The 26,414-nt window shown below is 39.1% G+C and overlaps 1 protein-coding gene across 1 annotated transcript; it reads left to right on the top strand.

Moving 5' to 3' along the window:
- The first annotated feature begins 674 nt into the window (after positions 1 to 674).
- On the top strand, positions 675 to 26,214 carry CDC37L1 (cell division cycle 37 like 1). The gene is made up of 7 exons (XM_035029145.1): positions 675 to 962; positions 5,391 to 5,672; positions 8,679 to 8,772; positions 16,501 to 16,616; positions 16,978 to 17,100; positions 20,106 to 20,270; positions 24,571 to 26,214. Exons 1-7 carry the CDS (start codon positions 831 to 833, stop codon positions 24,670 to 24,672), a joined length of 1,014 nt encoding a protein of 337 aa, XP_034885036.1. The 5' UTR covers positions 675 to 830; the 3' UTR covers positions 24,673 to 26,214.
- Positions 26,215 to 26,414: the final 200 nt, after the last annotated feature.

Consider the following 26,414-nt stretch of genomic DNA (forward strand, 5'->3'; position numbering starts at 1 on the left):
AATTATGAGCAGGGCAGCAGCGTGCTACTGTCGAAGTTAGACCCCCGGGCTGATCACACGTGTTCTCCCTACACGTGTGCCCTCGGGCACGTTGGGTGTGTTTCTTCTCCTCAACAAAGGGCACGAGAGCGCAGGCCTGCACGACTGCAGGCGACGCGTGGGACACGGGCTGCCCCGGCTTGGCCCGCGATCACCCGCCCTCGTCCGCATTTCCGAGCCGCGCTTGCTCGGGTCCTTCATCTTCGGCGCCCGCCTCCCAGCCGACTTACGCAGAACTCCCGGAGCTTGGAACTCGAAACGAGAGAAAACTTTGCCCTGCTTCCCAAAATTCTGCCCTATTTTCCGCCCACCCCGGCCTCAGAACCCCTGATCTACGGATGAACGCAAAGGAGTCGCAGTTTGTAAACAGCTTGCAAAGTAGACACCGCATCTCTCGACGTCCGAGACCCAAAGCGCAGAGCGCAGGGAACACTGGGCAACAACAACCGGACCCTACGTGACCCGCAGGGCCCTGAGGGGTGAATTGGCCGCGCTCAAAGGCTTCCGGGAAGGGAATTTCAAACGCGAGCCCCAGGCCCACCCCCTTCCCGCAGGCCCCGGGACCAGCCTCCCCGACCCCGCCCCCAAACAGGAAGTGACGTCGCCAAGCGAGTCCGTCTTCTTCCGCCGTCTGCGGCCCAGGCCAGCGCGGGGTGTGCGTCGGCGTCGCGGCCCGCGGAGGGATTCTGGGTAACGGCCCCGGCCGGCTGGGGCGGCTGGCTCCGCGCAGCAGGTTCCGTCCACGCCGAGTCCGTTGGCAGTGGAGGTTCTAGGGCGGGGGGCCGCGGGACATGGAGCAGCCGTGGCCACCGCCAGGACCTTGGAGCCTCCGGCGGGCCGAGGGTGAGGCTGAGGAAGAGAGTGACCTGGACGTGTCCCCCGGTTCGCCCCGCTGCCCGCAGCTGCCGGGCGGCGGCGCGCAGGTGAGAGGGGTCCCGCGTTTGGCGAGGGGGATGGGGAGGTGCCGTCGCCAGGCCCCCAGGGTCCCCTGGCTCTGCGCCCCTCCTTGTGCCCTGTTCTGCGCCCCCATTTCACTCCCGGGGGTCCGGAGCTTGATGCTCATCCCACGGCTATTGTAGCGTCTTCTGTGAGGGGCTGGCCACATATTGCCAACCTCCACCTGCACGTACACCTTTTCACCTTGCTAATTCCTTCCCATCCTTGGAAGACGTTCCTCCCCCTCCCCCACCCCACCCCGCTTCTGACAGCACCCAGATTTGGGGCGGCTAACGTTATAACGTTGACCCTTTGTCCGCTTGTGCGTGTCTTTCTCCGAGCGCGTTATTCTGCTGAAGGCTCTGATACTTGTGCACGGTTAACAGTTTGGAACAGTGAGTGGTTGGTTGTATTTCAGTAATTTACGGAGCTCCTGACTTTATGCAGATTTAGGATCCAATTTCACTGACTTCTGACATGTGAATAAATTCTGTAAAGCTCGCTTTTGATGCTGGTGTAAATCTGTCTCGTGAACGTGACCATTTTTCCCGTCCGGTTACGTTTTAAGTTTTGCTTCTTACCATTTTCCAGTGACCACATACATACAGGCACACGTTTGCCTTTTCCTTCAGACTTCTTCCTCGGATTCTTGGTGCTACTTGTGGTTTTCAATCCAGCCTTCTTTGATCTGAAACTTACCCAAACGACACACCATTTAGGATTTTTCTGGGTCCTGTCCTAGGGAGTGCTTACATACTCTTACCACCTTGTCCTGGTTTTTCTCCTAATCTGAGTGTGTTTGGAAGTACATTTCAGGAACACAGACTAAACACTAACATGTTAAGTGAAACGGGTTATAGGTGTCTCTCTGCCTTCTAGGCTTCTTGCAAAACGGGGTACCTAACAGCTTAACTGAATTAACAGTTTTTCTCCAGGCTCATCTTGCTAGCTGTTGGTGAAGGTGAGTTATTTAAATCGTTTGCCAATAAGTGTAAGGCCATCGGTCCTATGCCCAGCTCATTGGGTTAGTTGGCTTCGCGGAGAAAAATGCTGTTTCATAACCATAGACTGTACGTCGGCCAGCCAGTCTCTGGGAGAGTGCAAGACATTTTTTAGGAGGCCAGAATGAGAGTTGACAGGTCAGTAGTCACCCCCTAATTATGGATCGCTAGTGTCATCTTTATATACAAAATGTGTTATATGAGCATATAATGAATGTGTTATGGAGGGAAAAAATATGAACAGCAGCTGCTGTTGTCAGTTTTGAAGGCGTATGGAGAGAATAAGAGGTCTCCAGAATTTCCATGCATTGTGGTTGAATCACAAAAGTAACCTAAAAGAAACACTGAACTTAGAAAATATCTAAGCTGGATAATACCCAGCTGGCTAAGTCGGAGGAGCATGCCACTCTTGATCTCCGCGGCCTGGGTTCGAGCCCCATGTTGGGTGTAGAGATTACTAAAATAAATAAATAAACAAACTTTTAAAGATCTGTATATTTTTTACTTGTGCACTTGGAATTGTAAGCTTATTTAGCTGAAAGTGATTTTATGAGCAAATAGGCTTATCTTCTTCATTAAAAATGATTTCTCAGAGATCCTATAGCTAGTTAGTGGCAGAATTAAAACTAGAACCCACTTCTGACTCCTAGTACAGTGTTTTTTCCTACTTGCTGCACTTCCCATCCTGTGATGTAATGTAAAACCATCTGGCTGACACTACCTTTGGTGTTAAAATTTGCAAAGTGATTACTAATCCTAAATTAGTTCATGTGTTTATAACCCACTACTTGTCTTGCTGACTTTAGGACTTAAGTTTTTGGATTGGAATATTTGGAAAGAATAAAATGCTTCATTAAATGATAAACATTTTATAATTTTTTCAAAAACAGCTCTGGTTTAATTTTACCAGACATGGGGAATCTAGACATCTTAGTGTCGTATATGTGATGTATAGTTCTGATACCCAGTTAAAGTAAAAGGCAACTCAGAATTTAGAGATCATGTTCGAGCATTTTTAATGTAAAGTTACACTAGTAAACCTAATGCCAGCAGTTCCTTTTTGAATTCATGTTCATTAAAATATTATTATGTTTAGAGGCGCCTGGGTGGCTTAGTCGTTAAGCGTCTGCCTTTGGCTCAGGTCGTGATCCCAGGGTCCTGGGATCGAGCCCCGCATCCGACTCCCTGCTCCGCGGGAAGCCTGCTTCTCCCTCTCCCACTCCCCCTGCTTGTGTTCCCTTCTCTCACTGTGTCTCTCTCTGTCAAATAAATAAGTAAAATCTTTTAAAAAGATAAATAAAATGAAATATGATTATGTTTAATGTTCCTCTGAAACCTCAGTGTGTTCATAGGTAAAATGTGATCTTTTTTTTTTTTTTCTTAATCATCTCAGTATATGTTGGATAGTTTCCTCAAATGGCCAGATGTTGTCTGTGTAGTCTGTGGAGAAGAATTTAACATGAATCATTTTTAGAATTTAGAAATAAGATTTCTGTGTTTGATTTGAGACATGAATATTTCTTCCCACATAATTTTGAAAATGCAAGGTATTTTCATTTGTCCATATTGCCTTTCTTAGTATAGCTTTGTCTTACAATAAACAAATTTTATAGCTTTATTATTCCTCTTTTCCCGGCCCCTTCTTAAGTGTAGCTAGGCTACAGTTACTCTTGATGCTATCTAAGCTAGCAAAAAATAAAAATAAATATTTTACTTGGTTGGTTAGGGCCTTGTGGTACCTGGGCTCCAAACCTGCTAAATGAATAAATCACCTGAATAGCAAGTGTCCACATTTGCCACAATAGAAATCTAAACTCAGCTGAAAAGTAGAGGCTTTTCATGCTACTTGCCTCAGAATTCTTTGCCACCACTAGTCTGTTCCAAGAAGTGGAGAATCATTTATGCATCTGAGATTTATGGAATTCTGGCCCCTCGAGAAGCTGCTGGTTGAGTAAACAAATAAGCAAAATATTGTGTGAAAACACCGCTAAGAAGTATGCAAACCTTGAGTGGGAAGGGAAGGGATTAGAGAAAACTTAAGGAAGTGATGCCAGAGTCTGGAATGGGGATAAGAGTTGGGGGATAGGGGTTGCCACATTGAAAGGAGTGGGGGTTGGAAAGAATAAGCGAACAAGTAGGAGAGTAACTAGAACTGAGTCTAGAGAGAGAATAGGAAGTGAGATCATGAAGGACCATGCCACAGAATTTGTGCTTTACCCCAAGACTCTAAGAATGTGTAAAATTATCAGATTTGTTTTTTGGAGAAATTACTCCCAAGTCTAGTAGAGTGGAGAATGACTTCAGATGAGAAAGACTATATATAATTGAGGTATGAAATTATAAGTGCTTGAGTAGTGACGCAGATTAGGGAATAGATTGAAGTAAAATTGTTCTGAATACTTAGTTTGAAATTGATCTGCATTTTGGCTGAGAAGTCATAAAGAATGTGCCTTCAGCTTTTGTTTTATAGAGCTGAAGAATATAAGGAATTAAACACCCATCACAGTGCTGTAAGTGTAGTGGTTTAGTAAATATTAAAACTACTGGGGCGCCTGGGTGGCTCAGTCGGTTAAGCGTCTGCCTTCGGCTCAGGTCATGATCCCGGGGTCCTGGGATCGAGCCCTGCGTCGGGCTCCCTGCTCAGTGGAGAGCCTGCTTCTCCCTCGCCCTCTGCCTGCCACATGGCCTACTTGTGCTCTCTCTCTATCTCTCTGTCAAATAAATAAAAACCTTAAAAAAAAATTTTTTTTTTTTAGAGAAAACTGTTGCTTTTGATTGGAACAGTCAGTCACCAGGATGGACCAGTTTTTGGTGGATTTTTTTTGTTTTTATAATTTTGCCTATTTTGATTAGGATTAAGTTAAAGAATGTCTGTCTGTCTGATCGACTCAGTTATAAACAGAAATTCCCCATATAAGAACTTCTCAGATCACCAGGGATTGGGATAATATAGAAGGAAAATAGAAACCAAGAAGTAATTACTTCTAAATAAAAGGTTCTTTGCAGTGAGGAACTTCCAGAACAAAACTCTAAAGATCTGGTTTTCAGCATGTTGAGTTGTAAGGTGATGAACTAGATTGAAGCTTTTGTTCTCATTATTCTGCTCTTTTAGGACTGTGAAGCTGTAAATCAAATGTTTCTTGAGCACCAGCTATAGGCAGAACATTGTGCTAATTATCGGGCTTTTTGCTGCTGTTAGTTGTCAGAGAGCGGTATAGATTAACAAAGAAGTGTTTAGAGTCTAGTTCATGAAAGAAGACCTATAATATAAAAGTATAACTGCATACACAGAAGGCAGAATGCGTATGTACCAAAACTATTGTACAGTAATCCTTGACTAAAAGAAAATTGAATTGTGCTGCATAAACATACCCCTTGTCTTCTTCATTTCTTACACTGTTGTTTTTTATCCAGATGTATAGCCATGGAATTGAACTGGCTTGTCAAAAGCAGAAAGAGTTTGTGAAGAGCTCTGTGGCGTGCAAATGGAATCTCGCTGAAGCTCAGCAAAAACTTGGTAGCTTAGCCCTGCATAACTCTGAGTCCTTGGATCAGGAACATGCCAAAGCACAAACAGCAGTATCAGAGCTAAGGCAACGTGAAGAAGAATGGCGGCAGAAAGAAGAAGCTCTAGTACAAAGAGAGAGAATGTGTCTGTGGAACATGGATGCCATTAGCAAGGATGTTTTTAACAAGGTACAACTTTTTATTGGATTATAATGAAAAGAGAAAATGGAAGTGTTTGTACAAACCAGTTGTGCATATTTGGTAACAAAGCAACAGAACCTATGAACAGTATTCAGTTTTGGCAGTTTATGAAAAGAGTTACAGAGGGACGCCTGGGTGGCTCAGTCGGTTAAGCATCTGCCTTCGGCTCGGGTCATGATCTCAGGGTCTTGGGATCGAGTCCCGCATCGGGCTCCCTGCTCACCGGGGAGTCTGTTTCTCTCTCTCCCTCGGTCTCTTCCCCCTGCTCGTGCTCTCTCTCTCAAATAAATAAATAAAATCTTTAAAAAAAAAAAAAGTGTTACAGAAACCTGTATCCCCAGTAGTGTCAAATGTGGGTAGTCGTTCATACAAATCCGTAGCTGTAGCATAGCACACTGGATGTAAGGGTGGACTCTGGAATCAGACTCCGATCTCAGCTTTGTCACATGCTGCTGGCTTTGTCACCTTGGGCAAGTCACTTGACATCTCTAAGCCTCAGTTTCTTCAACAATATAGGGTGAGTATGAAGACGGAGGTAATTTCTTAAAAGCCCACAGGTTAGGGCCAGGCATGTGGTAAAGCTCATACGTTACAAGAGCTTTCCGATGTTGCTGTCAGCTTGCTGTCAGTTTTGTAACACTAATGTGTAGATACTGGATTTATTAAATAGAGTCTTTCACTGTTACTTACCGGTATGTATTTGGTAAACCTCAGGTAATAATCCAGATTTAGCATTACCAACATCACCGAATGGACTAGTACAGCACTTCTGCCAAGTTAGTAGTTATTAAGAGTGGTGTTCATTTTCTCACTGGATTATGTAGGCTTTATTCTTTGACTGTTGCATCTGAAGAAGAAATGGGCAGTGAAATTTATTTTTACTAACGTGTAAAGTAACACTTCTTTCTGTTTGTACTAAACTCTCGAAGCTTCAGGGATAGACTGCTCTTTCTTGTCTAAGTCCACATTAACTCTATCTTTAACCATCATTACTCTCTAGACTTCTCAGTCCTTAACACTATTTGTTTCTGTCCTAGCATCCACTCTCAACCCACCCTCTTAAGCACTTTCAGTTTCCTTCCCCTGGACCATCCCTAGTTCTGCTGCAGTAACAAGAAATACACATAGGTTAAATGTACAACAGCGCTAGCTCCATCAGTGCTTTATTAAATTGAGAAAAATTATGAGTACAGCATGCTTACTATAAAAAAAAAACCAAGTATGTAAAATAGAATTGAAAGGCTTCCTTCACTTCCAGTTTCAGTCCCAGAGATAACCACTGTTACAAGTGAGTTGTATCTTTCTAGACTTCCTATGTATTTGTGCCAGAGTGTATTTATTTCCACACACACCCCAAGATCATTCTTTATCTGAATGATTCACTGTATCTGTATATATTGTCCTAAGGAGCATGTCTTCTCAGCATTTATTTCTGGTTTGCATTTACACACCATAACTACTTAAAATATTTTTTTTTTCTTCCAGAGGGAATGCTCAGAGTGCAGTGTTTCTTTGTTTTATGAGGTTAATGTCTCTTAACACAGTGGTCACAAAGGAAATATTTTCATTTGTCTCTGCTTTTATTTTGTTGTTTTTTTTTTTTAACTTAGGTTCTAACATAGCCTACATTTATACCACAAATTAATTAGGATTATCTTTATGTTCCAGTCATTTGCTCAAACTCGTACATTGATTTTGTCTGGGAGCTTGAGACTTGAGAGGACTGGTCTAGATCTGCGCTGTCCAACTCGATAGCCACTAGCCACATGTACTATTGAGCGCTTGAAATGTGGCTAGTCCGAATTGAGATGTGCTGTAAGTGTAAAATACACACCAGATTCCGATAACTTAGCACCAAAAAAAGTAAAATATTTCATTAATAATTTTTTTTGTGTTACATGTTGAAATGATCGTATGTTGGATATGTTGGGTTAAATAGATGTGTTACTGACTTCATCTGTTTCTTTTTGCTTTTTAATGTGGCTAATACAAAACTTTATATTTGTGACTTGGATTATGTTTCTATTGGACAGTGCTGGTCTAGATAGCAGGATTTATAAAGGAAATGTTTTTATTTTGAAATATATAAACTTGTGTGCTTTTGAGTTGTAAACTGGCAGAGAGCTAGTTGGCGCTTTTTGTTTTTGGCAGTGATGATCACAAGGTTTAAATGCGATCACAGAATGTTCTGAGAAACTGTCCTGCCAGTTTTTCTGGCTAGATAAAAACTTCATCTTGGTCTGCTTTATGGCTTATTAACTGAAAATAAGCACCTCCTTAATAGAAATCTGTACTTGATTTCAGAATCAAACTGGCCTCTCCTAAGAAAAGTTTACAACAAAGGTCCATTTTAGGTTTATGTCTTTGCAAAGAAGTTATAATAAATATGTTTATACACTTTGAATGTCTAAGTTTATTTCCAGCAAGAACTCCAAAGATTAGGCTAGAGTTGCAAATATTTAATGGAAATGAATAATGTGAAATACATATTATGCATGTAAAGGATCTTTCTATACTTTGATAGGGAAATTCTATTTAATGCACTTGGATTTTTTGGTATGATTTCTAAAATAATTCTATAATTTTGCACATGTACCATTTTAAAAAATAATGAAACTTTTAATTTTTTTAAGGAGTTTAACAGATAAATTTAAGGGCGCCTGGGTGGCTCAGTTGGTTAAGCAACTGCCTTCGGCTCAGGTCACGATCCTGGAGTCCCGGGATCGAGTCCCACATCGGGCTCCCTGCTCGGCAGGGAGTCTGCTTCTCCCTCTGACCCTCCCCCCTCTCATGTGCTCTCTCTCATTCTCTCTCAAATAAATAAATAAAATCTTTAAAAAAAAAAAACAGATAAATTTAATAATATAATATCAATATAATACTATACCACCTTTTTATAGTGTCTGTAGGAAGCATTGCTAGGCATTCAGTATCTGAGAAAGAATATTCAGTGAATATAAAATCTGATTTTAACTTCAAGAATTTTTTTCTTAGAGTTTTATTAATCAAGATAAAAGAAAAGAAATAGAAGATGAAGATAAATCAAAATCATTTATGCAGAAATACGAACAAAAAATCAGACATTTCGGTAAGTCTACTGCTTAGTTTCCTTCTTTTATGAAGTGTTTGATATTGGGGCACCTGGGTGGCTCAGTCGGTTGAGAGTCCGACTCTTGATTTCGGCTCATATCATGATCTCGGGGTCGTAAGATTGAGCCCCGGGTAGGGCTCCGTGCTTAGCAGGGTATCTCCTTGAGATTCTCTCCCCCTCTCCCTCTGCCCTCCTGCTTGCTTGCGCTCTCTCTGTAAAATAAAAAAAAAAAAAAAAAAGTGTTTGATATCATAAATATGTGTACAAAAAGTGTATTTATAAAATGGGGACCAAAAAGAAGATAAATGGCAAAACTCCAGTTTTGTGGCTACTTCTGGCACAGTTGTATAGCTCTTGCTTTAAAGTGTTTTTTGGTCATAAATAGACTGACAGTTAACTAAATTGAGAAGAGAAGCAAAATTCAATCTCTTATTATATAATGCTACCCTCTAAGGCGTAGTCTTTGCTTACTCCATAGCCTTTTTCCATTGCCCCAGTAGTCTTTGCTTTTGTCATTTTCCCTCTTTGCTTCCGTGGTATCTGATTATTTTAGGGTTATAAGATTAGCATTCATTATTTTCAGGTTTTGGATATGTTCCTGTATAATTCCTGCAGATCCTTCAACTGCAAATCAGATAAACATAGTAACAGAAATATGTATACAAAGTACTGAAAATTAGTTTTCTCTGTTGGGGAAAGACAGTGAGCTGGGGTTGATGTCGTGAAGACTTCCCACAAGAGAGAATATCTGAGCTAGATTATGGAGAACACCTAGGAGTTCTCCCTCTAGATAAGCGAGCAGCAGCATCGCGTGCAAAGGCAGAGTCAGGAAACAACATTCTGTGTTGGGTAAGCAGTGTGGTGCTGTGGGGGGTCAAAATGCCACTGGGAAATGTTAGGGGTTAAGGCTCAAGGCGTATTTTTTTGATCCCAAGTAATATGTTAATTTGGTAAACATAGTTTTTATTTGTAGTATGTTAATAAGCTTATTAAGTGGCATTTTGAAATACATTTCCAGTGGTGTTTTCCACCCCCTAAGTATTTAGAGTTTCATTCATCCTTCAATTTTATTAAGGCAGTGGATAGTACTTCAGATTTTTTCCCCCTTTTTATGTAGTTTATTCATAAAGGATTCATTTTTCTCATATTTCTTGTTTTAAAAGAAGAAAGCAGACTGTATTCAAATTCAAGGATAGAACCTGAAGAAATGAACAAAGTTCACTTTTAAACATTTTGGAAATGAGTCTTAGTTGTGGTAATGGGATTTGCCACTCCCACCTGCAATCCTTGCTTCCTAGACCTGCGTGTTCCACTGCATCTAGTGGAATGGCATCCTTTAAGGTGTTGTCACCCAGTCGGCATTCTGGAAGCTAGTTGCTTTGGAGCTGTGGGAAACCTAGTAGGTGCAAAACAGTTCCCTCATTTTTGCTGTAAACTGAATGCCTCGATAAGAAACCATTTTGTGTGGGGAAAATAACCCAATCTCAACAAGGTGTTGTAACCCACCTGGCAGATAACTATATTTAAGTCTTCAATAAAACATTTAACCATTCCATAAAACCTGCTTCTGGGTAGTGATGTTTATAAGACCAGTGAATTTCATGAGCCTGTTGTCTTCATGTCTTTTGCTGTAAAATGAATTTCTGGGTCAAGAACTAATGTGGCATGGTACTAAATAACTCATTTAGTAAGATCACAGATGCATTACTTGTAGAAGCATGGCAAGAAGGGAGGGCAATACCAGATCTAGAATGGGTTTGTTCAAGTGAGGAACCACTGCTCTCTACAAGATGAAATGGTTCCAAGATAATCAGTCTGTTACTTGATGGTTGACTGGTCCGTCCAACATATTGGTGCCATATTTAGTTTTCAGCACTGGTTTCTGCTACTGGCAAATTAGGCATTCAGAGGCTATACTGGAATATCTTAATGGGGAGATCCCATGCCGTTGAATCTCTGCATAATCTCAAGTCTGCCACCATGGCCCCCGAGCTTATATTTTGTAAGCAGGGAGATGGCTGAGGAAAAGGCTGACTTGACATCCACAGGTGATTACTAAGCAGTGTTTTTGCCATTGCGTGTTGGGGGCTTCCAGTGTCTCATCCTGTAATACTAACCAGAGCCTTACTGTCTTCAAAGCCAACCAGACCTGATAGCTACTCCCAGATTCACATTATACCTATTTCTTAATGGAAATGTACACTGGCTTTTTCCTTTGGAGGAGATACCCTACTTGCCACAGCTCCTTGTATCCCCAGAAATTTTTACTAAGGTAGTAGGCTCCCAAATTTTTATGTTTTTTTCCCCCACTTTCTGGCATGTGTGTATCTTACCAGGACATCTGGATACCTGCTACTTCCTGCTCACCAAGTTCCATCAGTATGAAGTGGGCCGGCTGGTGATTGTGCAGGATGATGAGATGATGAAAGTCCCTGTGGACTAAATTGTGGCATAGAGCTGAGACCTTAGGCAAGATAGTGAAAGTTTAATGCTGTTCCTGCTGGGTGGAAGCAGATGTTTCTGGTGTTATATGCTTATTGTGGTAAGGGGCGGGGCGGGGCGGGGGGGAAGCATTTGTCAGAATTATGACTACAGTGATATCCTTCTTTGAAGTAAACACATCTGGAAGAGCCGCTGTAATTAAAGCTTCCGACCGGAGGCGTTTCAAACTTGGGTTCATTCCAGACTCTTGGAAGACATGGGCCTGATACGTAGGGAGCTGTGAAGGGCTCCAGGGGCTCAATAACGGGACTTCTCTGTGGTTTCAAGCATACTTAACATTCCGTTACGGTATCTGTTGACTGTCTTATGTTATTTTTGCTCTTATAATTAGGTGGACTTCATCTTTTTTTTTTTTTAAGATTTTTTTTTTTTTAATTTATTTATCTGAGAGAGAGAGAGAGCATGAGAGGGGGAGGATCAGAGGGAGAAGCAGACTCCCTGCTGAGCAGGGAGCCCGATGCGGGACTCGATCCCGGGACTCCAGGATCATGACCTGAGCCGAAGGCAGTCGCTTAACCAACTGAGCCACCCAGGCGCCCTTGGACTTTATCATTTAATGATAAATGGTACGATCATACCATGGAGTATTTTGAAGCAATGAAATCTTGATTTTTTTCCCCCCCTTACATTTGTATTTAATTTATTTACTTTGGTTAATTCATGTTTTATAAATATAAAATAGCAATTTAGCAACAAAGTCTGTTTTCTTTTAAATTTCACAAAAGTTGGGACGCCTGGGTGGCTCAGTCAGTTAAGCGGCTGCCTTCAGCTCGGGTCATGATCCCAGGGTCCTGGGATCGAGTCCTGCATCGGGCCCCCTGCTCAGCAGGGAGTCTGCTTCTCCCTCTCCCTCTGCCTGCCGCTGCCCCTGCTTGTGCTCTCTCTCTCTCTCTCTGACAAATAAATAAATAAAATTTTTAAACAAAAAAAATTTCACAAAAGTTTTATTCAGTGTCATATGCATCTTTGACATCACTTTCTTTGTGATCATCAGAGTGGCTTTTTGATGATCTAGCATAGTTTTTCATGCAATCATCGGTTCACTTCCAGCCAAAGTTAGCTATGATTTAACATTTTTGAGTCTGTAGGGTGTTGTCACTGGAAATTTTATCGAAAGCTATAAATGTTTGCATAAATACTATGATGGATCTTCCTCACTTGTATGGAAGGTGGATATTCAGTCTCCTCAGTGCAAGCACATACATATTGCTTTTCAAAAACACATTATAAAGTACTCCTGAGTAGAATGTGGAGTGAAATGAATAGAAAATTAATATGTATGGGCACCTGGGTGGCTCAGTCGTTAAGCGTCTACCTTCGGCTCAGGTCATGATCCCAGGGTCCTGGGATCGAGTCCCACATCGGGCTCCCTGCTCAGCAAGAAGCCTGCTTCTCCCTCTCCCATTCCCCCTGCTTGTGTTACTGCTCTCGCTGTCTCTCTCTCTGTCAAATAAATAAATAAAATCTTTAAAAAAAAAAAAAAGAAAAAAGAAAATTAATATGTATGATAGGATTCTAATTTTGTTTAAGTCATTAAAAAATAAGCCCAGAAAGAAATACATTAAAGTGTTAACATTAATTTTCTCTTGAAGGATTGCAGATGATTTTTCTGGATTTTTCAAATTCTTCACAATGAATATACATTATTTTTATAATATGAAAAAAAATATTTTAAAGGGTTTATCCTAAGAATTCAAGGATGGCTTAACATTGGAAAATTTATTGATTTTATTATAAACTGTATTAACAGTTTATAATAGTATAACCACAGTACTTGGTGATCAGTTTGATGTGGGAAGAATGGAAATGTCTAGAGGAATTTCTAGAATTTTTGAGTGGGTGACATGGAGCCTAGGAAGCACCATAGATGGCAGGGAAAGAAAAATGGGTTTAGTTTCAAATAAGATGAGTTTATGTGCAAGCATGTAGGTAGGAATAGTTGTCTGGTGGTAGGTGATTGGAAATACAGGAGCCCTGGGACTACAGAAATACAGAAAAAGAGGTCATTTATCTTTCATTAAGAAATTTACAACCTTGGGGCGCCTGGGTGGCTCAGTCGTTAAGCGTCTGCCTTCGGCTCGGGTCCTGATCCCAGGGTCCTGGGATCGAGCCCCGCATCGGGCTCCCTGCTTGGCGGGAAGCCTGCTTCTCCCTCTCCCACTCCCCCTGCTGTGTTCCCTCTCTCGTCTCTCTCTCTTTCTTTGTCAAATAAATAAATAAAAATCTTTAAAAAAAAGAAAAAGAATAAGAAACTTACAACCTTTTTGGGAGATTTTTTAGCAGGTAGAGACATTAAAATGATTAGTATAATTTAAAGGATTCAAATCTATTACTCTGTAAGTGTAATGCAAAGAAGAAAGGGAAATCAGTAACAATGTGTATTGGAGGACCATTTCGGGAATTAGGTGGAGTACTGAGAGCCAATGGATGGATTGGGATTTAGATGTTGAGGAAAATACATAGGTGAAAGCACATAATTAAAAAATTTTAATTTGTCAAAGTCAGGTTTTTCAAGCATTCAGAGATTGGTTGGCTAGTTGAAATGACTAGATTAATCTTAACCAAAGTATTTAATATTTAATGAAAGAATGAATTACTCCCTTTTGTGTTGATACTACCTAATATTTACTCTCGTCAGGCACTGTCCCAAGTGCTTTATGTGTATTAACTCATTTAATTCTCACAGAAACCCTCTGAGTGAGATACTGTTATTAGCCTTATTTTACAGAAGAGGAAAGGGAGGCATAGAGACAGGCAAGGCATACCTCTACGGTAAGCGGTGAGGCCAGTTTTCGGACCTAAGCAGTTGGTTTCCAGAGGTGGCTTGCTTAGTCGCCATGCTGGATTGTGCTACTCTCTACTTGTAAGTTTGTTTACAAATTCCAAAATAACATTAGTAATTTCAGCTATGTTCTGTTCCACTAAAGCCACTGATTATCTTTAAGTATTTTGTTCGTAAGATTCCACACTGTTTTCACATAGGTGTGTATGGACTACTTGTAACCTAACCTCAATTTCATAATTGATAATGCATTTTTGAAATCAAGTGATGACAGGTATTTCTCAGATAAAGAAAAGCTGTGGTCAACTTCAAGTATTAATTTTGTCTTAGGTATTAAATGGATAGTTTAAAAATTGTAACATTTAATGATACCCTTCCTCATGATCCCTGTAAGTGTCACTAACCATTTCATATTATCCTTCCTGTAAAAGAAACCAAAATAGATAGGATTTTGGTGCCTCAGTAAGTCATGATGCTGCCATGGAAAAGTAAACAGAAGCAATGCTCTCTCTGTGGATGGTGGATAGAATTGGAAATACTACCTCTTCGGGAGTATAACAAAGCTAATGCAAAACTGCTTCATAGGATTTATTTTATGGCTTCAGGTATAAGAAAGAAAGATTATGCCTTCTTTAGATCTGACCCCTAGAAGTTATTAGACTTTTTAAGTATACCTTGAGGAGTAGTTTTAAGTAACTTTCAAAATCATTGTTCTCAGAATTTAAAATGCCCTAATCACTGTATCCAAAGTGTTGGGGAAATACTTTATAAAGCTTGTAAAACTCCTTATGTGAAAATGCTAAAATGCTTACTCCCTCCTTTTTTTTTAAATGAGGAAATTAATTTATTTTCAGTTGATTCCCATGTGTTGCTAAATGTGTATTTCTCAGTAAGACATTCGTCCTCAGTTTTGTTCTTATTTGTGTTCTAATATGAAACTTTAATAGAAGTTCAGTTTGTGTCTAGAGGAAAGCTTTACTGCCAAACTGTTGAGACCACCTTATAAAATTTCCGTAATGATTCAGGGACATACAGACTTCTTTGGATGAGTCTTTTTTTTTTTTTTTACGATTTTATTTATCTATTAGAGAGAGAGAGCACAAGCAGGGGCAGAGGGAGAGGGAGAAGCAGACTCCCCGCTGAGCAGGGAGCCTGATGTGGGGCTTGATCCCAGGACCCCGGGATCATGACCTGAGCCGAAGGCAAACACTTAACCAACTGAACCACCCCGGTGCCCCTGGATGAGTCTTAAGAGTCTAAAGCTAACGTAGTTAATTTGTTCAAGTGTAAGGCTTACTGTACAAAATTAAAAGCTGAGCACTTTGCTGGTTCCATGATGGCATTGACTTTTTCACCAGATTTCTAACTAATTTGGATAAAGATCAAGATAGACCTTCAGTAGTATTTGGATTAGCTTGATATTTTGAAGCAAATGGTATCTGCCTTCAAGTATGCTTAACTGATTTTGTTTTTGTGTTATAAATACTCCTAAATGATTTACATGACTGAAATGGTTAAAGTATATTTACTGTTATAATATTCCTGGATTGGTTTTCCATGCTGTCAGCGTCTGACCATATCATCTTAGATATTTTTAAATAAATTAGAGATAATGTGGTTTTTCTGTTTTATTAAGCGTTTGCTAAATACAGTTTCTTGAGGTTTTGCTTTCTTTGCCATCTTTTTTTTTAAAGATTTTATTTATTAGAGAGAAGGAGAGACAGTGAGAGAGTACAAGCGGGGAGGAGAGGGAGAAGCGGGGAGCAAGGAGCCCAATGTGGGGCTCGATCCCAGGACCCCGAGATTGTGACCCGAGCTGAAGGCAGATACTCAACCGACTGAGCCACCCAGGCGCCCCCCTTTGTCATCTTTCTAGTAGAAAATTTTGTATTCTGTGAGTAAATAATACTGAGTCTCTTGAAATCATTTGTACTCAGTTCAGCATAGGATGACCAGTCATCTCAATTTGCCTGGAACTTCAGGCGTTTCCCAGATGGAGGGTTTTTTGGCTTTATACCAGTCACCTTACTTTAACCTGACTAATTATCTGAAATAAAACTTTTTGTGAACTTGGGAAGCTATTTCCAGTATATTGGTATTGCTTTAAAAGAGTTTTATCACAGCACCTGGGTGGCTCAGCCATTAAGCGTCTATGACCTTTGGCTCAGGTCATGATCCTGGAGCCCCATGCAGGGAGTCTGCTTCTCCCTCTGCCTCTCACCCCACTTATATGTGCACGCGTGCTCTCTCTCTCAAATAAATAGGTAAAGTCTTTTAAAATAAATAAATAAATAAAAGAGTTTTATCCCTCTCATTTGCTCTTTTACCATTAACAAATTGCTGTGGTACTATGAATTGTCTTTAAAGAAAATCATTAAAAATACCAGTTTCTTTGTTTATAAGAGTATTTGACAAGTGTGGTTTAATTCTTTTTTTTACAGGTATGTTGAGTCGATGGGATGATAGTCAGAGATTTTTATCTGACCATCCATACCTTGTATGTGAAGAGACTGCTAAATATCTTATTTTATGGTGTTTTCATCTAGAAGCTGAGCAGGTATTGTGTGAACCTTGAGTTTCTGGAACCTTAGTGGAATTCTGATTTACTTTTTTGTTTTTTTGTTTTGTCTTTTATGTTACTTTAAATGAAAGCAGGAAGGTTATTAAATGGAATTAATTTTTTTTTTGTTTTTAGATCTACTTGAGTTTACTGTGGGAATATTTTTAGTTGTTTTAGTTAGCATATGGAGACTTTTCTCCAGTGTGCTTTCTTTGCCGCCTCATTTCTCTTGTTCCCACATACTATAAACCCTTTTCTTTTTTAACCTATTGGAAAATCATGTTTTAAAATCCAAATAGTAATCACAATATTAAATTTCCAGAGGTATTTCTCATAATTTCAATCTGTCTATTTTCAGAAGGGGGCTCTAATGGAACAAATAGCACATCAGGCTGTTGTAATGCAGTTTATTATGGAAATGGCCAAAAACTGTAATGTGGATCCAAGAGGGTGTTTTCGTTTATTTTTCCAGAAAGCCAAAGTAAGTAACTATTTAATATTTTTAAATGGGAAGATGAAGCTTTAGCTGAGACCTCTTTGGTCCATATACATCAAAGGCAGCCAGTCCAACCAGAAATTCTCCAGAGGTATATATACTAGAGAACAGATTTCTCAACGTGTGGTCCAGGACACCCAACGGTCTTCAAGACTTGGTTTCAGGAGGCCTTGAGTCAAAGCTGTTTTCATAATAACACGAAGATGTTATTTGATACAGAAGCAGATGTGTGAATCCAGCTGTCTTCTGTTAAACCAGACTTGTCACTAAATATTTTTTGTTATAAATGTTAACATGTAATGGGTTTGTTGTTATATTTTAGATAATATTTTTCAAATTCCTGGGTTTTACTTTCTAACACAGTGAACATTGGCAAATAATAGCCCATATAATCAGGAGCTCTTTAGTTTCCTCAGCAGTTTTCAACAGTGTGAAGGGAGTCCTGAGACCCTGAAGTTTGAGAACTGCTGCCCTTGAGAAGCTCTTATACACGTGCAGCACATACCATAATGTTCACAGTAGAATTGTTCATAATTGCAAAAAGCCTGGGAGCAACCCAAGTGTCTGTTGACAGTAGAATGAATGGGATATTCGTTTGGGTAAATATTAACCAGCATTAGTGTGGATGAAAAAACAAGAGTGTGGGGAAAAAAACAAGTCACAGAATGATATATCCAGTAGCTTTTAAAACATATTCTATATTCTTTATAAAGTTGCAAAACAAGCAGAACTAAACAATATATGGTTGAAGGGACATAAGTAAGCAGTAAAACTGAAGAGGCAAAGGAGTGACTTTTAAGAAGAAAGTAACCTCAGAGAAGGGAGAAGAAACGCTCTTGGGAACTGATTTTTAAGAAGCTAGTAATGATCCATTTCCTAATTTCTATGGGTACATAGTCGGGTTTTGTCCAGTAAACTACATAGGTATTTTACATGTTTTTTTATATATATGGTTCATTTCAGCATACACAGTTAGACGGTAGAAGGAAATATACCAGAAGTTTAACTTTGATTATTCTTGGGTGGTAGAATTACATATGATTTCCATTTTATTTTATATATACTACAATGAACATATTCCCTTTTATAAAGAGGAAAAAAATGTATTAAGGTAAATGTATTAAATTTTAAAAAATACATCAGGTTGATAGTAGCCTTACCTTAAGTGCTTTAAATCTTCCAAAGTGCAGCCATTTAGGAAATTTTCCCAAAACAGTAAGAGTTTTAATGAGTAAATGATTGAGTTGGTGTTTTAGTTAGGCTTCTAATGACTAGTCTAAATGTTCACTTGACACACAGGCATAATAAAAACCATACTTTGTTCTTCACCTTACATGATTGTATATGTTTGAACTAGTGCTTATTAATAGGATAATGGAACATAGCCAACCTATGTCTAGTCTTTGAAATTTACTTTGTCAAAATAGAACTGAAAAGTCTTTAATCTTAGCATTTTGTTCTTAATAATTTTTTAAAATTAAGGAATAACTAACTTTCATGGTACTTACTACTTTGTGCCAGGTACTATTCTAAGCACTCTACATGGATTAAGTCATTAAATCCTCATACGATTTTATGAGGGTTATTATTTCTATTTTACAAGTTAGGAAATTAGCATAGAGAATAGGTTACTTAAAGCAAAAATTAGTCAAGTCTCTCTAGATCTCAATCCCCAGGCCTTCGGCATGCAGCAAAGCCAGCAGCTGCACCACTTGGCTCCTTTCATGGTTTGTTGCATAACCATTTGAGAAGGATTACTTCTGGATATGAAGGCTAATATCCTGTATGTCTCTGCAAGTACCATATATTGATTAAAGTGAAATGCTATAATATAATTAAGGAAATGATTGCTAAATTCATAAAAAGGTAGAATGGCAGCACAGAATATTGTCTGTGTGATTTGTATAGATATTGATGTTAATAACTAAATAACTCACAGGTTTTAATTGATTACATAACCTAAACTACATTAAAGAAAAAATAGTTTTCCACACAAATGGGCCCAGTGATATTATGGAATGGGATTTTGACAAAATCTCTTCCATCACCTGAACTTAAAGCCTAAAGTCCTAGCATAGGATAAGTACTGTGTCATTCCCTATCTGCAGAGGAAACCTAAATGGAGGCTACTGCCAATTGGGTGTTTTACATCAAGAATCTTGATTGTGGGGCCTCTGGGTGGCTCAGTTGGTTAAGCGACTGCCTTCGGCTTAGGTCATGATCGTGGAGTCCCGGGATCGAGTCCCGAGTCGGGCTCCCTGCTCGGCGGGGAACCTGCTTCTCCCTCTACCCTCTCCCTTCTCATGCTCTCTCTCTCTCTCTGTCATTCTCTCTCTCAAATAAATACATAAAATCTTTAAAAAAAAAAAAAGAATCTTGATTATGTTATACATCATTGGAGGAAGGTCCCCTCCTGCAACATAATACTCATTATACTTTTTTCCCTCCATAATGTTGAAAAGGTATTTGCTTCACTAAAACACTAAGGAACTTCCAGAATGGAATTGAATGTTGAATTTTATTTAGTTTTCATTGTTTTACAAATAGGGAGTATAGAGCTGGAGATTTACAGAAACAGCTAACAGTGCCCTATCATTAATTGATGGAGAATTAGAAGGTTTAAAGAATATCCCTTGGTGGTTGCTTGGCAATGTGAGAGGTTAAATGAGAACTATTTTGGATCCTGTCAAGAAAGAGAAATACGGAGAATTCCTACTTTTGTTATATTTGTGTGTATACATATATATTTGTGTGTGTGTGTGTATGTATGTTTTACTGGTGTAGAGGGAAATGGAGCAAACCAATCATTAATATTCCTGTAAAACAGGTAGTTTCCACAAATCTTATAGGGATCTTGGTGGTGTCTACGTACATTTAAACTATTCATCTTATCTTTACTTCCTCCACTTCAGATCTGATATGTATGTTAGAATTTACTCTGTGGTCTGGAAGTCTTGAAAAGCAGAGTCTTTGTTTTGTGTGTTTTCCAGGTGGAGGAAGAAGGTTATTTTGAAGCATTCAAAAATGAACTTGAAGCTTTCAAGTCAAGAGTCCGACTTTATTCTCAATCACCAAGTTTTCAACCTATGACAGTTCAGAATCATGTTCCCCATTCTAGTGTGGGATCTATAGGTTTGTTAGAATCCTTACCACAGGTAAGTTGGAAAAGTAAATTTTTGTTTTGTTTTGTTTTTAAACATTTATTTATTTGTTAGAGCATGCACACGAGGAAGGGGGGAGCGGCAGGCAGAGCAGGGAGAGGGAGAAGCAGACTCCCTGCTGAGCAGGGAGCCTGATGTGGGACTCGATCCCAGGACTCTGGGATCATGACCTGGGCCGAAAGCAGACGCTTAACCAGCTGGGCCACCCAGGCATCCCTAAATATTCTCGCCTCAGAAGATAACTCTTTCATTTCATGCCATGTTTTGGCATTAAATCTCTTCCATCTCTTGGGTATTTAGAGAGACACCAGATTCTACTCCTTTAAATATAGAAGAGATGAGTTGTACCTAAGCACTCTTAAGGGCAAGTGTTACCTATTGATCATCTCAATCATAAACTTTTTAAGATGGCTCCTGAGGAACATCTCATTCTCAGCAAACTGTACTGTTAAGAATTTCTTGGGATTGGGGTGCCTGGGTGGGGCAGTCAGATGAGTGCCCAACTCTTGGTTTTGGCTTGGGTCATGATCTTGGGGTCATGGGATCGAGCCCAGTGTCAGTGTGGAGTCTGCTAAAGTTTCTCTCTCTCTCTCTCTCTGCCCCCCGCCCAACCCACTGCACACTCACATGGGCGCTCGCTCTTAAATAAAAAAAATCTTAAGAAAAAAAAAAGAATTTCTTAGGATGAACTAGCTTCAGAGCATACATCCAAGTGGCAACCAAGGTGATTTGTTCCATGAGTTTATTTGGTATTATCTTATGAAATGTTGGTGTTGCCTGCCAGAGGTAACATTTTTAATACATTAATGCACCTTCTGCTAAGCTGCTCTTGCTAGTAATGTTCACTAACCTTTTGAGCCTCTGCTGTGAGATCTAGATAAAGCTGTGTTTCTAGCATGAAAGGATTTCTGTCAGAAGATTTAAGTTACCACTAGAAAGTTGCTGCCCATGTTGATTTTAGTTGCATTTTAATTGAGCCCAGTCATCTCTCATTTCTAGGCCCCAAGATTCTAAGACCAGCTTTAGCGAGTTCAGTCTATTGCCTACACAGTAAAAAGGGCAGACTCATTCAGAAGACAGTGTGAGGAAAGCCCTGTAGTTTTAAATCTCATAAAGTGGTAGGATTGAGATTTTCAATATCTACACCTTATGTCTCTATGATTTCACCATTTCAGTTACGTAAGTCATAGGCCAAAGCTATAGTTAAGGAAAGCAATTGATAATATTCAACTCAGCCAAAAATACTAATTCTCAAGGATAGAAATAATCAAGGTCTTGATTTTTACATAATTAGTAATATTTCCCCTCAGTGTAATATTCCCCCTCCATTTGTCCTACGGAGTATCTCTATTTTTTTTTTCTCTCTCTCTCTCTTTTTTAAGATTTTATTTATTTAATGACAGATAGCGAGAACAGGAGCACAAGCGGGGGAGTGGGAGAGGGAGAGGCAGGCAGGCAGGCTTCCTGCCGAGCAGGGAGCCCAATGCGGGGCTCCCATCCCAGGACCCTGGGATCATGACCTGAGCCGAAGGCAGATGCTTAATGACTGAGCCACGCAGGCGCCCCCTACAGAGTATCTCTTAATGCTCTTTAAATATAGTAATGATTTTCTTTTCCATTCTTTGAGAAATAGCCCACAGGGAAGTAAGTGGTCTTTCCAAGGGAATTTTATGACCGTAAGACACTGTCAAGTCCAATATGTAAACCTATAATTAAGATACCACATAATGAAAACAAAGGAAAAAAGAAACCTAGAAGGATGTTATTGGTTCTAAACATAAGAGGGAAAAGATACACATTAAAGTATCCTAAGGGGCCTGTATTACCAACAAGTTGCTTCTAGTTTGAGAGAAGTAAGTTCTTACTGCACGTATCAGATAGCTGCCGAGTCTGCTACTTGGCCTCCTTTGGCGAGATGGGGGGCTGGGGCTATGCGGTTTTGACACTTTAAAGTTGCTGATATTATCAGGATTGTTCAGACTTAGTTCATTTGGGCTCATAACTCATGGTTGGAGAAGTTGAGCATCCTGGTCTAGTCCTCCTGAGGGAGAGAAGGGCTGGATAAAATTTCAGCTAGATGCCCAGAAGGACTGTAGACTGGGTGATGGGAAGCTTTGGGGAGAAAACGCACCGTAATAATTATATCCCATTTTTATATATCAGTTTATAGATTTGAAAACACTTTCATATGTTGTTTCATTTCATCTTCTCAAAAGCCCCGTGATTCATTTTCATTCATTTTTATGGATGAATAAACTGAAGCTCAGGGAGGTTAAGCAGTTTGTCTGATGACATGGCTAATACTCCAGTCCTGGATTTCTGTCCTACTTCACTACTCCTTCACCTGCACTAAGATTGTTGTTGAATCATATGCTAGAAACAGGACAGGAGACACAGTCATGTGCTCTTAGAGACTAGTCACTGGGATGAGAAATGTGTTGAGAATGCTACTAGATGAAAATATGGGGTAATCAGTAGAATTTAAGTGTAGATTAGGTTAGGTATGTTGATTGCTTTTTTGTTTTTTTAAGTCTCTCCATGATGAGGTCTTACAGTTCTCAGGGAGATGGATGATGAGTTCTGGAGGACTCCAGTCCAGTCTTGGTAGAGAAATTGTAAGCTCTGTTCTGAAGGCCTTTGGAATTGGGCTTGCATTGTCAGAAAAGGTCTTAGCGCTCTGTTTCTTTGGAGAATGGGATAATGGGAGCTTAATAATTTTTTATAAAACTTAAATTGGCATAACACTTCAGCTTTTATTTATTTTTTCAGTTGACAGTAATCTTGTGAAATAAGCAAATACCATCATCCTTAGTTTTGAGAGAACTAAACCAAGGCCTCTTGGACACAGGTGTTGTAACAGTTACCTTAGGTTTATCCTATAGACCAGCTTTTAATTTTATTAAATTGTGATGAGTAGTTTTCTCTGTAAGGACTGCACTACATTAGGTGGTAGAGGCAGGATTGAACTGAGGTCCAAGATTGCTGTAGTATTCCAGACCTCAGGCAGTTATTGGTGCCACTGCCTTCATCAAGACTTGATAGGGTAATCTGGCTTCTGGCTAGCTTTTTGACTTTTACAGATAATGGAACCACAACGTATTGTACTTTATTAAAAAAGAATCTTGAAAACCATGCCTCCCTACGGGATGGGAAAGTTTAAGACATCTGTCCCGTTTGGACTATTTTCCTCATTGGTGTTCATTAAATAAAATAAACAAAAACAAATGAAACCAGGCGATAACGGTGGTAAAACTCTGAGTAGCTAGCAGATATTCAGAACTACTGAATAGACAAAATTGATTTCTTAGGGAAGAATTTCCTAAGGTCCTGGATCTTAAGGGTTAATGTTCTTAGTCATGGTGCTTTAATAAATAATAGTTTTATTTTTGCATTTATTGAATAAGGTTTTCTTACTAGCTTTAGAAATATACAGATAGGATATTTATGAGTTTAAAAAATAAAATCCGGGGCGCCTTGGTGGCTCAGTCGTTAAGCGTCTGCCCTCGGCCCAGGTCATGATCCCAGAGTCCTGGGATCGAGCCTCACATTGGGCTCTGGGCTCGGCAGGAAGCCTGCTTCTCCCTCTCCCACTCCCCCTGCTTGTGTTCCTCTCTCGCTGTGTCTCTCTCTGTCAAATAAATAAAATCTTTTAAAAAATGAAATAAAATAAAAAATAAGCAAAATCCAAATTAAAATGTTCTTTTATTCTCAATTTTTAAAATATGGATCTACATACCTCTCAAAAGATTAATAGTTTCTCATTTGAGTTTGTTTTTAACCTTTGAAAAACCAAAATAGACTCTGAAGGTAGCTATAATTTTTACTTGGTAAATGCATTTTTTTCCTTATTCAAGTGTTTTGCATTTTTAATATTTACTGTGGTAATTAGTAATCTTTAAAACACATTGCCAACTTAAAGCCATATTTATCTTTTAAAGTGTCAATAGCTTTGTACATAGAATTACATGGAAGATGTACCTTATATGATTAAATAATTTAAATTGCAAGTTTTGTTAAAAGGAAGAAAATGTTAGTGTTTATTACAGTTCTGTTTTTTACATATATCTGTCTTTGTCACATCCTCTTTGGATCAAGTGGTCCAGTCTATTTTCTTTATCCACTTGGGTTTCAACCCAATTTTGAATTCAGAGTCCATTTTCTTTCCCACCTACTTTACTTGTACTACACTGCAGAGAGATAGACTGTGTGAAACTGAGTATGTAGTTGCATTCACTGGCATAAAACTGTTATCATCCATTGTTTCTTCCCTATATTCTTTTTTTTTTTCCCCCAGAATCCAGATTATCTTCAGTATTCTGTCAATACAGCTCTTTGCAGTTTAAACTCAGTGGTACATAAAGAAGATGATGAATCCAAAATGATGGACACTGTATGATTTGGTTAAGACTGCTGAGGCCAAGTGCTATTTTGTTACAAGAAAGGAAGAACTTGGCTATTTTCTTGACACTTTTATGGGTGCTGCACTTTATTTTTGTTCGGTTTTGATGGGAGGGGAAAAAAGAGTACTGAAACGTTTTGTAAAATTTTTTTTATGTGCTGCTAGGTTTTTTTTTTTGTTTTTTTTTTTTTGTTGTTGTTTTTGAAGAGAGGAGTGGTACCGTATGTTGTAGGAAGTCAAACTGGACTTTTTTTTTTTTTTGGCTACTAAATTTGCCTTTAATCTTATTGTTCTCAGTTTTGGAATCAGAGTATGAAAATCTGCACAAATGCAATGTTTACAAGAACTGGTTGATTCTAGGAGGCATCTGCTACAGTCTCTTTTTATGTGGATATGTACATGTCCTACTCTACAAAAATGATTAAAGATAAAAATGTACTTGTATCCTACTGCAAATTTTGCTGTCAGGTCTGGTGTTGCATCATAGTAAAAGCAATAAATCAGTAGTTAATAATCTACTAAATAAGCTGGGTGGTAAAAATTAAAACAAAGTCCTTCCCTTTAAAATAATATTACATTTGTATTTTCGACACCATCAGTTAAATCCTTGACTATAATCTCATTTTTATATAGATACTGACTTTATCCCCTATGTATTCTTAAAACTGTATTACTTAGAAGTTAATTTTACCCTGTTGACTTTTCAGTATTAAGGGTTATAGTAATATAAAAAGTGATAAAACTAATATAAATTTTTTTTTAATAAGATCAAGTTCAAGCTCACTCTTAATTTCTTTACTTGACATAGTCTGGGATCTCTCAGGGAGCAAGTTTTAAAAGAATACTAATGGCCTATAAGAACAAACAGGAAGAATAATCTGATTTTTTAAATCATGGTTGTTTGTTTCATTCTCATGTAGCCCAAGGACTTTTTTAAAAGGCAGGAGGAATCTTGGAAGACCTAACTGCCTCGAGCTGCCAACTCCTTCTAAGAATTCGGTGATCCTTGTTGGTAATGGCTTTTACTACATTTGTCATTTCTGTCCTTAGGTCAGTTACCATAGAATGCTTCTGAGCTTTACTACTTCCTCTAGAATTCATTTCAGATGTGCCAGGGTATTTGAGTATTCACTTGGAATTAGATGACATCGCTTAATTACGCTGTTCTTATTATTGAGGATTCATCTTCTGACTTAGGGGAACATGGGCTTTGGTGTGTATTGGGTATCGTCTCTGGTTCAGTCCCATTGAGGGTGGCAGCACACATTTGGAAGACAGGCTGACTGGGATTGGGAGTACATGTCTCAATTTGAGAAACCAAATAATGCTAAGGGACCCACATGGTGATCAGACCTGTGGCCGTGGCCTCATTTGCACCTTGTGTTAACTGAGGTGATAAGGCACGTGATACCCATAGAAATGGACTGGAATTATTGAATCATACTTCTGTAACATCACAATCTTACTGGTTTTCAGAATAAAACTTTTTGTGCTTTTGATAAAAATATATACTCTATAATAAAATGTTTGACTAATTTATATGGTAGTATTCATCAGCCTGTAATTTTTTTTTAAACTAATGACCTAGTTATAGAAGGTTGTTTTTGTTTTGTTTTCCTGTTCTAGAGTAAGCTTTTGTTTTTCCCTTCCTGTCAAATAGAGACTGGAAATCCCTGATGTCACAGAAATGTTACTTGAGCCATTACCTCCCATTCCTCAGCTTCACCTTTCCTCAGGAT

Source organism: Mirounga leonina, unplaced genomic scaffold (genome assembly GCF_011800145.1).
Source record: "Mirounga leonina isolate KUSES-001 unplaced genomic scaffold, KU_Mleo_1.0 Mir_224, whole genome shotgun sequence".
NCBI lineage: Eukaryota > Metazoa > Chordata > Mammalia > Carnivora > Phocidae > Mirounga > Mirounga leonina.

Bases quoted from the DNA above. Each gene is read 5' to 3' on its own strand.
- CDC37L1 (XM_035029145.1), top strand. From the start codon at position 831: ATGGAGCAGCCGTGGCCACCGCCAGGACCTTGGAGCCTCCGGCGGGCC. The intron at 5,673-8,678 runs GTACAACTTTTT...TTTTTTTCTTAG, and splicing joins GCAAGGATGTTTTTAACAAG to AGTTTTATTAATCAAGATAA. The intron at 16,617-16,977 runs GTATTGTGTGAA...GTCTATTTTCAG, and splicing joins TTCATCTAGAAGCTGAGCAG to AAGGGGGCTCTAATGGAACA.